General features: G+C 34.5%; 2 protein-coding genes across 5 annotated transcripts; one reads left to right on the top strand and one right to left on the bottom strand.

The window, feature by feature from the left end:
- Window positions 1-6475: 6475 nt before the first annotated feature.
- Window positions 6476-8336, top strand: LOC106656081 (PHD finger-like domain-containing protein 5A). Its single transcript, XM_023459923.1, has 3 exons — window positions 6476-7485; window positions 7654-7844; window positions 7941-8336. Exons 1-3 carry the CDS (start codon window positions 7434-7436, stop codon window positions 8028-8030), a joined length of 333 nt encoding a protein of 110 aa, XP_023315691.1. The 5' UTR covers window positions 6476-7433; the 3' UTR covers window positions 8031-8336.
- Window positions 8337-8676: 340 nt separating this feature from the next.
- On the bottom strand, window positions 8677-10268 carry LOC106656119 (60S ribosomal protein L27-like). Of its 4 annotated transcripts, none has more exons than XM_014376801.2 (4): window positions 10202-10268; window positions 9539-9769; window positions 9318-9454; window positions 8677-8782 (listed from the first exon to the last, which is right to left on the bottom strand). In XM_014376801.2, exons 2-4 carry the CDS (start codon window positions 9755-9757, stop codon window positions 8734-8736), a joined length of 405 nt encoding a protein of 134 aa, XP_014232287.1. In that variant the 5' UTR covers window positions 9758-9769; window positions 10202-10268; the 3' UTR covers window positions 8677-8733. The 4 variants fall into 4 exon arrangements, with proteins under 4 accessions (XP_014232287.1, XP_014232289.1, XP_014232288.1 ...); XM_014376803.1 differs by having other exon boundaries at window positions 10152-10216; XM_014376802.2 differs by lacking the exon at window positions 10202-10268 and adding an exon at window positions 10113-10198.
- Between the last annotated feature and the right edge of the window lie 1620 nt (window positions 10269-11888).

Genomic DNA, 11888 nt, shown 5'->3' with positions numbered 1-11888 from the left:
AGACCCCGATATAATTCAAATAGCAGCTCTGTTTTACGTACAAGGGGAATGATTATTAGTATTATTAAAAATTAATAAAATTTTTTGACATAAGATAACCTATATAAAAATAAATCCAAGCGATTAGTTTGGTACGTAACTGAATATTTATTTAATTACTTATCCTATAATTCTTCCTACGTATAAATAAAAGTTTTGAAAGACCAAGCCTACGCGATGTAATCGAGACGTCTATAACGAGATTAAACCGCGACCGGGACGAGAAATATTTGACTCGATGACACAAACGGATCGCGACCGAGTCGAGAATTACGCGAGAAGACGACGAGAACGACGAGGTCAGACCGAGACAAGAATTACGCGATAACCGGGATGATATTTACACGAGAACGATGACGACTTCGCGACGATCGGGAAAAATATTCATGTGAGGTGACAACTACTGAAAAAACTTCAAAGTTTTGTAGCTCATTCATTCGCCATTCGAAAGGTCTTTGCAAGCACTTGAAGGTGGCTTATAGTCAGTAAAATGGGTTGACAACAGATGTTTGATTGAAACTTTGCAGAAATGTCATTTAAAGTGCCCTCGATATGCTGTAGAAATTTCAGCATGCCGTTTAAAACAGCAAATTTAACATGGTGTTATATACCAATGCAAATAAGACCGGCATATAAACACACATGTACATTTAAGATGTACATAATGTTACGCGTACGTAGGCCCAACTGTCGTTTGAATGTACGTATGAGTGTAAGCGGCTAACACACAACAACGCATTATCGAGCCGTACATATATGTTTACGGGTTGAGGTATGATCTTCGCCGTCCGTATACTTGAGCTCCGGGTATAAAGAAATTCAAGGCGGCCGTGTAAAATTAAAGTCTTTATTTAACGAATTTAAACTAAGTATAAAGATTGTGCGAAGCACGAATTAAGCTAAAACTTCTTCGGGCGCCGAAGTTGCCACACGTGTGGTATAGTCCAGGTAAGACGAGAGAGTGGCCGATTGATCGTTCGTCGACGAGATCCAAGCTCGATCGACTTCTCTCACTCTCGGCCGATCGACGCGCGCAGCTCGAGCTGTCAACGATCATCGCTGCTTGGAGAGAGGCCCAAGCCAGGGCGCCACATATATGTGTCTCGCGTGTGTGTACTCGCGTATGTATGCAAGCCGAATTAGGCATTGTCCCGATATGAGTTGACCGCGAGGTGGCGCACTTGTGTTATCCGACTTGTTACTATTATTATTATTTCTACACAGTGTAACGTCCGTAAAGCAGACGACGAACTTCTTTTCGCTATATAAATTTTCGCGAAAAACGTACCGTGCGCATGACGTCGCATAACACAAGTGCGCCACCTCGCGGTTAACTCATATCGGGACAATGCCTAATACAAAGAATGCATAACCTACGCACGGGAGATGGAATCCGTGGAATAATTCGAAATGGCACTAAGGAACAAAAACAAGGTCGAACAAGGTTGAATATAACGCGTCTAATATTATGAACGCATGTGAATTCATAAAAAAAAATTTGAATTAATAAGTAACATCATCTCTTACTGTACACAAATAAGTGATGGATTTGACCAATACCTCGCTAGTGAAACTGGTATAGCACTCGCCAGCCATAGGCGAGGAGTTCCAGGTTCAACTCCTGGTCGAGGTTGAATCTTTTCGATTTGTGTACGATTCAAATTGCATTGTGGCTTTGATAAAATAGTCATCTTTAGATGTTTTCAATTCCACAGATTTGAAATCAGCATAGAAAAAAAATTTCTTGTATTTTAAATCATCTTGAAAATCATTGTCCTATCTTAGCTTTTCGTGGAAAATCAAAGTCATAAAATTATGAGTTAAATTACTGCCTAAGCAGATCGTTGGAGAACTCCAAAAAATCAATTGTTTGTCACACACGCACTCGCATGTCCCCGTATCACCGCGAGTTTGACCTATGACCCGAGATAATATTAGGCACGTCTCTGACCCCAGATAATTATTGGGCACATCTTTGTATTACCGGCCAGAAGGCCCATATTGATTTAAATTCCAATACCATTTTATTTATTTACTATTTAATAAATTCATTTCTTTAGTTTTAACTTAAAATATAGACCATTGATGACTAAAATATAATAATTAAAACGAATCAAAAACAAATAATTAAGGCAAAATATAAAAAAATGTAAACTCTGTGACATTAATACATAAGCCGGTATATGTTAACATATAAAACGTCTGCTCGGTCTACGTGAATATTAGACCGGTTCATTTTGGAAAAATTTTTTTTAATTTTGGGAGCACCGGCAAAATCCTTTAGTTAAACTAAAAACATGAAGTTTGCCGTCTACCTGGTGTCGCTAGGTGCCCTGAATAGCTGTCGATAGTTTTTTGAAGTTAAAAAACGTGGTGCAAAAACTGGACACCATCTCTAAATAAAATTTAAATTGCCTACTGTGCTCTGAGGGTAAAATTAATATTAACAAGACGTTTTCTTACGTAATTTTTTGTGTAGAATCGATCTCTGTCGTTATTTATCACCTAGGAATACGATAACATTGACAAAAAGTACTTTTTCGATTTTTTTTTCATAAATTTCGAAAAGTTTATATTCGAGGGCGTGTCAAATAAAGAGAAAAAATCTAAAAAATTTTTTGGTACTACCAAAATGTACGATTTTTCATGACAAATCCAACGGTATATATTACTATAAACTTTAAAATTATTTACATACAAAAAAACGATTTTATCCCAAAAAACGACATAAAACAAAATTGAAAAATCGAAAAGTGTATTAGTTTCTTCCAGGAAACGGCCAAGTAGAGTTAACTATGGGAAAAATTGCATGAAACTATCTGATAGGTTTTTATCTCGCCTTTCCAACGCCGGTTTCAGAAGTTTAAAATTCGCAAGCATCGATGAGATACAACGGTTTTTGTACGATGCGTTTTTGTAGCTTTTTTAGACTTTTTCTGTTCATTTGACACGCCCTCGAATTTATGAAAAAAAATATCGAAAAAGTATTTTTTTTCAATGTTATAACGACAGGAATCGATTCTACACAAAAAATTACGTAAGAAAACGTCTTGTTAATATTAATTTTACCCTCAGAGCACAGTAGGCAATTTAAATCTTATTTAGCGATGCTGTCCAGTTTTTGCACTACGTTTTTCAACTTCAAAAAGCTATCGACAGCTATTCAGAGCACCTAGCGACATCAGGTAGACAGCAAATGTCATGTTATTAGTTTAACTAAAGGATTTTGCCGTTGCTCCCAAAATTAAAAAAAAATTTTCCAAAACGAAACGGTCTAGTGACTATAGGCGCGTTGCACATGTGCATTACATTGCGTACGGGACCATGCGTGAGCTGACCGAGCAGTTAATGTACAAAAACTTGCACTGAAAGACCCTTCTTAACCCTTTTCGGCCCAAAACGACCCAAACAACACGTCACTCTTCGAAACTGTACAGTTTACGCAATTGGCGTTAGAAAAAAATGCAACCTACATATTTTTAAAGTTTGAAAGCTCTCCTTTCCAATGGTGGTATTTAAATTGTGCTAAAAAGTTATTAACATAGAGAAACATTAGTTTAAACAAAAAAAGCACATTTTTTTTCACGTTTTTTTTTTTTTTAAACCAAATTTCAAATGTGTTTCGAGTTTGCCACGACCTTGGAAACACATTAAACCGTGACATAAATGTTTTACCTTTAAAATGACATAGATTTTGTACCAAAAATTTGCCGGGAAGTTAACAAAATGGCGTCTAGAATGCAAAATTTTTTTGTATACTTTCATGAATTTTTTTCTCGAGAAATATCAACTCTAGGAAAAAATTTTTTGAGCAATTTTTAAAGTTTTGCAAAATTATGCAAATTGCAAAATTGTGATTTCTTGAAAATGCAATAACTCTAGTTCTAATAAAGATATTTGAAAAAATGAGTAATATTTAAAAACTAGAACAAATTTACAATTTACTCATACATAATTATGTGCGACTTTCTTTTGCGAAGAGCTCGATGTCGACTTATAAACTAATAGCAAGCTGGAAAAATGATAATGATACTTTTAATAATGCTAGCTTCGTTGTAATTGTTTAATCCATATTTTTATTTGCATAAAATTAAAGTACAGATCAATACCTTTAAAATGGGTACTCTAGAGTCAGAAAATATCGGTTATTGGCCGAGATATGGACGCGATAGTCCGAGCGCTGCGCACCGGCCTTATCCGGTATCGTTATTTTTTACTATTTTAACAATATCTCCGGTTCTATTGGTCGCATCAAGACGAATAAAAAAAGGAAATTTTCGTCTTTTTGTGTACAATAAAATGAAAACAAATTGTTTTCGTAAAAATTTAATAGTTTAGGAGTTATAGCCGTATAAACAATTAATTTGTTTATAACAAATTACTCGACCATCTGAGCGAGGTGAGAGTTGAAAATTCGGATTCAGCGGGTCAAAATACGTAGAAAAACACTTCGTTTTTTGTGGGACCTGCCAATGCACACGAAACCCCCTCAGCGCCTAGACTAAATATATATATTGAGTTTCACGCTTGCGTCGCTTGAGCACCACTCGATGAAGAGCTGCTGCTGTAATAATAATACACAGTAGTAGTATGGAGTGGATTTATCGATTCTTTTTTTTCCTATTTTTTCTGTATCATGTAGACACAATCGAGGATATCTATCGTATGGAGAGAAAGAATCACACAGGGAGATAGAAATTCTCTTCGTACTCGATACTTTTAGCAATTAGTGCTTGCCAAATCGCGCGATGCATCAAGCACACAAGCCTTTGTTAGTTCGTCGTCGCATACCGTCGAAATGAATAAAATACGAGACGTACCGCGCGTTTATTATCTATTTCTCTCGATGTGGATGTGTTGCATCGAGTAATCGGATCACACTACGGGTTTCGTTTCGCGCGCAGGCCTCTTCTGTTTATTACTTTGAAAAATTTTTGTAATTTACTTCCAAGCAACTGTACACGCGCGTTTCGTGCGCTTTGTTACATCGATCTTCGAGTGCAATTTTTGTTATATTGACACTCGATCACGTATGGACGAATCGTTAAAAACTTTTCATTCGCGCGTTCGAGAGTAGTTTATCCGTTTCTCTCTTTCTCTTGACCAAATTAAAAAGTGACGTACGCACGAAGGTATTAAATAGTTTTCCGGAATTTTCGCAATATATACTCTTTGAAATGTTATACGCACTCTTGATCCAAATTTTTCGCAAATGAATTTTCGAAGTAGAAGAAACGAATTGATATAAGTACGCGGAGAAACTTATATAGAAAAAATTGCTAAATGTATAGAAAAAATGACTATATTTTATGGTAAAATTTACTATTTTTATTGTAATTTTTCTTATATTTCTGCTGATTTTTACTATATTTCTAATAAATTTTGATACATTTTATAATAAATTTTAGCACAAGACAAAAATGTCATTTTTTTACTAAAAATTTTTTAATTTTTCCTACATATAGGTTTCTCCGTGTAGGCTTTGTTTTTTTCGAAATTCATCGTATCACGAAATTCAATGATTTTTTAGCTCAAGAGAAAGTCCTCACTTTAAGGATCTTTAAACGTACGTATACACCCAACCCACTGACCGATACCGATACCGATACATTTATATACTGCGTCGCTGATTCTCGATTTTTGAACGCAAAACGAAAACAAAGACACGAAAATTACGCGCTTTACAATAATTGCGACGACATTGAATTCATTATCGCCGCCCCGAGCTCGAGGAAAAGAAAGAAAGAGAAGCAATTGCACAAACTGCATCGTATGCATCGCTCAACGACGACGACACGACGATGATACGAGTCGTGTGCGAGCAGCACGTGTCGCGCGATCGACTCTCTTTCTCTCTACGACGCGATAACGATTTCGATACTTTGTGTTTTTAGTCAACTCGGACATTGCTCGAAATAAATAAATAAATGTATATAATGTTTCATTCACAGTGGTATTAAATGTGAACTCTGTGCAGAAAGTACTTGTGATTGAACTTTAAAAAGATAAATTAGTGTTTTTAGCTTGCTTTTAGTTCATTGCTCTAGGCAGTATTGATAGTCGACATTCAGTCTATCATGATGTAAAAGTGAATGATAGCCACATTTCATAGTATATCTTCCTTGATATTGGCCAACCGATAATGCCACTTGGCAGAGAGCTTTAATTTGATGTTGTAATGATACTCTATTAATTTCAGGCAAATCCAAGAGGACGAACACATCTATTTTGGGCCTAAAATGCATTTTTTTGATTTTTAATGGTGTAAGAGTATCTGTATCACTTTTTACATATCACCAATGAATTCTTAATCAAAAAATACATAAAAATACTATGTTTGATTTATTTTTCAGAGCTACATTGGGCCTATGGAGAAAAAAGTTGATTTTCAGATTCTAACTTTGAGCAGCTGTAGATTTTGAAGGAAGGAACCATGGCACTTTTTAAACACATGAAAAGTTTTGTTTTTTCATGAACTTTTAATGAATTATTAATGAATATCACTTCCAGTCTCCAAAAGCGGGACCATCAAATCGCCTCTCTCCGTCCCGCTTTTCTAGAGTACATAGGCATACCTTTGTACATCTATATACTGGTGCGCATGTACGAGCTCCTATCGCTGCAGGCTGTGCGTAGCTCTTGCTCGCTTTCCTCTTTCTTTCCTGTATTAAGTACATTGAAAAGAAATAATTGAGACACAGTTAGCAAAGAGGGTATTTTCTGTCAGACTCGGCTTCGCCTCGGGTGCATAACCTCGCAGGGACGGAAGTTCGACTTTCGTCCCTTGTCACGTAACATACTATTCCTCCGGCATTTTTTAATCTATACAACGCACACCAAAATTTATAACTATTTCTCATTTCTTCTTCTTTTAATTTTGAAGGTATATCTATGATATGACTAGTAATTTTAAATACTGTCTTTCAGGAGACCCCAAAAAAATTTTGGAGCAAATCCATGACCCGAAGGTGAGAAGGTCTCTTTGTAAGCTAATGAATTTGATTTGTTAAAATATTACTGAATCACATTTTCATAAATACATTTCAACTCATTTTCAAGCTCTTAAACGCTAGTTTACTTTACAAATAAATTTGATTTGACTCGACGTTTCCTAATCAATTTTTCATACATCAAGTTAACTATTTTACGCAAAACACACACATGATTTACCGCAACTCGTGGGCTGCGAGGACGGTGCGCATGCGTTACCCGTGTGTACTGCACAGCAGTCAGCAGAGTTGCCTGTTGCAGACTCAATACTCATGGTATACTAAACATGCCTTATGCAGTGAGCAGTAGCAGTTTAAGCTTTCTATATAGTGCTCTTTAGCGCTCGTTTCAACATTCATTTCTCGTGCGACATATAGAACAACGATTGGAAGCTCGACTTGATAATGGCAAAGCATCATCCGGATCTTATTTTCTGTCGCAAGCAGCCGGGTGTCGGTGAGTCGATTCGTTCTAATAATTGTTTTTTTCTTTTTTTTGGGAGGGATAATTATTTGACACTCGAATTAACCTAAAAGAGAGACATTCGGATCTTCCGAATTAACTCGAAGGCTCGACTGAATTCGACTGTTTATTTATTTTATCTTATCTTATCTTATTCTTCAGCTATTGGACGTCTGTGCGAGAAGTGCGACGGCAAGTGCGTCATCTGCGACTCGTACGTGCGGCCCTGCACCCTGGTCAGGATATGCGACGAGTGCAATTACGGCTCCTACCAAGGACGCTGCGTAATATGCGGCGGACCCGGCGTTTCGGACGCTTATTATTGCAAAGAGTGTACCATTCAAGAAAAGGACGTGAGTCGAACAATGCTTTTTTTCTTTTTCTTTTGTTGGTCTTTTATTTAAAATTTTTCTCGCTCATAAACCTTTTTTTTCCATCTACATTTTCAGAGAGACGGTTGTCCGAAAATTGTAAATCTAGGCAGTTCGAAAACAGATCTATTTTATGAAAGGAAAAAATATGGCTTCAAGAGAAGATAGTTTATATTTTGTACATATCTATGTTCGGAGCTCTCAAGCTTAAGTATTTTTATTTTTTTATAAGCATTCATTTATTTAATCAAAGCAGAAATCACTTGAAATTATGAAATCCATAATTAATATGTACTCGGTATAATTTTATATATTTTAATGTAAAACCGAAATATAATTTAGGTAATTTCAATTATATAGTTTTTATGTCCAAGTTATAAAATTTTCCTACGTACAGGAGTTTTCAGTAATTTACTTTGGATTGTAAGAGTCTAATCAGACAGAAAATACATTTTCATCTACGAAATTAATGAATGCACATGTTTTTTTCCTATAAATGATTCTCCTCAATAACTAAGCCATATTATTCAGTATCTTTCATTTCATGATTTTCTTGCAAGCTAAATAAAACCTTAGTTCAATGTAACGATATGCGTGTAGAATTTTGCATCCTTAACTTGTATCTAAATGTACAGAAATCTAATAGTAGGATCCTTAAAAAGTCAATAATGTAAAAAAAACCTTAACTAATTTATACTGTAAATTATGAGGCTGTAAGTATGAAGTGTGAGGGTGTGTGGTGATAAATATTAAAATGATCAATAACGATAAATCAGTTTAAAAAATTACTAAATCAATAAAGATGTGGTAAAAAACAATTTATTACTTTCAGAGTTGGTTTGTCAAATTTTGTTTATTGAATTATGAAAAATTAAAATCTGAGCTTCTGGAAGAACCACTTGTTTTTACCAGATTTGTACCTGAAACAAAAAATTAAACCAATTTATTAATTGATCCAAACAAAAATAAAAAAAATAAGACAAATTATTTTGTGAAAGATATAGTATCAGTTATAGGTTAATAATTAAAGATATAATTATACAATTATCGTACATTCAATTATAAAAATTAAATGATAATTCTGCTTGCTCACTTTTCAAGCAATTTAATCTTCATTTAAAATATATTAATGAAAACAAGATTCAAACTACTTTGAAACTAAATTGGTATAATGTGACAGGAATATAATTAAGCCTTATACCCTTAATACTTTCTGAGTCTACTACAATGTTATAAAATGATTATTTAAATTTAAGTTAATGGTATTTATAATATAGCTGTTTACTTTATTATTCATATGCATTCTGAATGTATTATTTTCATTACTTGACATTAACTACGCATTAATATGAAGTTATAGCTTAAAATATTATCTTATTAGGCAACTGATTGTATAATATATTGAAGGGTTTTAAATGAACTTATTTACTTGAAAAAAAGTTGAAAAAAATTTACCTTTCTTCGAATTTGACACGAGTCTGGAAGCGGATCTTTTTCCTCTTCATTGGATCTTTAAGATCTTTGGGTGCAATTTTCTCCAACTGCAAATCAACTGTATACCTGGTAGGCATAACATGATTATAGTTGAGTACCTGCAAGTAAGCAAAAAGCATTAATATTGAGAACAAAAAATGTTAATGACGTACATTGTCATGTACAAGAGTAAGCTAACTTACCTTGATAAAAGGCTTTATTTTAGATTTCTTGTGAATTTTAGCTTTTCCCATGCGCTTGTGAACTTTGCGTGGATACCTGTCGATACCTGCAACCAAGGCATGGCCGTATTGTTTCTCCGATGTGCCCTCATCGTAGTTTTTCACCACAATTGCTTTACGTCCTGCGTACCGGCCACTGAGGACCAGTACAACTTTTCCATTCTTCATAATTTTTACCATCTTGGTGGTAAGCTGCAAATTATTCAAGAAAAGTTTAATATAATTGCAAATTTTTAGGTAAATGGGTTATTTTTATAATGGATTTATAAAAAAAACCCAAAACTATAAGGCAAGCAAAAAACTTTTGTTCATGATGGATTTTTTGACGCACAAAATATCAACAACTAAAAATATCGGTAAACAAATGATCTACATACAACGATATATTTTGACAATTTTATGAGGGACAAAACTACTTGTGCAACGCAATTTTTTTGTCATTAATTTAACATGAGATTGGAACGGACTTATGCACACGTTTTATAAGCTACAAAGCTACTATTATCACGAGTTGGTTAAATTTAACTATTATTACTTTTCGACACTATTTGCACTGAATATTGTCAACACTCACGATAAACAAATTATTTAACAATAGCTAATTATCGGACACGAGGTACGAACCTTGTTTAATAGAAGCTAAAAGAGGTTAAAAAAATTCAAGCTGATGGCTGGATAAAGGCGCTTCTCTTGTGACTTGCGCGGTGGGCCGGGCCTACCATTCGTCAGAAGTGAGAATCCCCGGCTACGTTTGAATTCAATTTTAAATCAAGACTCAATTTATTATAAATAAAACTAGCCCGACTTTCATAAGTGAAAAATTGTGGTAGATGAACGATATATGGAAGCGGCAGTCTGAGCTCTACGCATTGACCTTATGCAATATCGTCATTTTTTACTATTTTAACAATATCTCCGGTTCTATTAGTCATATCAAGACGAATAAAAAAAAGAAATTTTTGTCTTTTTGTGTGCAATAAAATGAAAAAAATTGTTTCAGTAAAAATTCAATAGTTTAGGAGTTATAGCCGTATAAACAATTAATTTTTTTATAACAAATAACTCGACCATCTGAGCGAGGTGAGAGTTAAAAATTCGGATTCAGCGGATCAAAATACATATAAATACACTTCATTTCTTGTGGGACCTTTCAATGCATATACGAAATTCCGCGCAATTTCACGCGAAGACTCGAGTTTCAATACGCTGTAACTTTTTACCCAATTGATGAAATGATTTAAAACTTTACCAAAATTACCTTCAACTATTGTACTTTAACGTAGTATTATGCAAAATTTCCATTTCAAAAATTTATAACACAACTTTTGCAATTGAAAAAAAAGTCATGTTTGGTCGAAATTTTTTTTCAAAAATTCGCCATTTTGTTATAAATGATAGCGAAGGTTCCGGACCAAGTTTTTATCATTGTAGACTAGTTAAAGAATGTTGGCATGCTCTTAAAAAATATATTGTTGGAAAATTTATTTTAAATGTTAAAGAAACACCATTTACCATTTTCAACACTTATTTAAACCTTTTTTCTGTACATATTGATGAAACATGAATGACGAGAGCGAATGTCTCGTTTTTGATCGAGACGGCCGGGCAAGTAGAGTCATGAGTAAGACTTTTCCATACAATTATTAATTTTACATGATCACTATTAAATTATTCTACTCAAGCTTAGTGTGTTTATCCTTAGAAAAAAAGTTTCAGTTTGTCTGAATTATAGTTATCGGAATATATTAGATTTCATTACTATCATAGCTGAGTAATAATTTATCACAAATTGTGATTAAACTTTTCCGAAGTGAGGAAAAAAAGTATTTTCGAGTTAGACTCAAATTACGAGGATAAGACTGTTATACTTGCACTCATCTAATCTTTTGAAAAAAAGTATTACCACGATTTTGAATTCTTCTATAGTAAAGTATTGGTTGCAATAACATTTTGATCTGAGTTTCGGGCGCCGTTCGGACGCTGCCCGAAAATTGCTGGAAATGGACTTGATTTTCAATTTTTTCAATTCTCGATGTTTGATCAACAATTTTGAGTATTCGCCGCATTCGATAAACACAATATCGTCGGCCGACACTCTGCAGAAACGGGACGCGGATGTAGCCGTAGCGGATCCCGCTTTTCTAGGGTACTTAGGGCGCTTCTACATAAGATTTTCGTCTGAGTTTCGGACTCCTTTCAGACGCATCGGACGTATAGTGCCAACTTCGAATAATAAATATTCCTTCTATTGTATTTTATTCTATTGTGAGGTTTTTGTTTAACCCCCTCTGAGACGGGGGGGGGGGGGGGG

This window comes from Trichogramma pretiosum, unplaced genomic scaffold, assembly GCF_000599845.2.
Source record: "Trichogramma pretiosum strain Unisexual culture from Peru unplaced genomic scaffold, Tpre_2.0 scaffold10, whole genome shotgun sequence".
NCBI lineage: Eukaryota > Metazoa > Arthropoda > Insecta > Hymenoptera > Trichogrammatidae > Trichogramma > Trichogramma pretiosum.
Note: the sequence above shows the minus strand (reverse complement) of the source record. Positions and strands in the feature narration are given on the sequence as shown.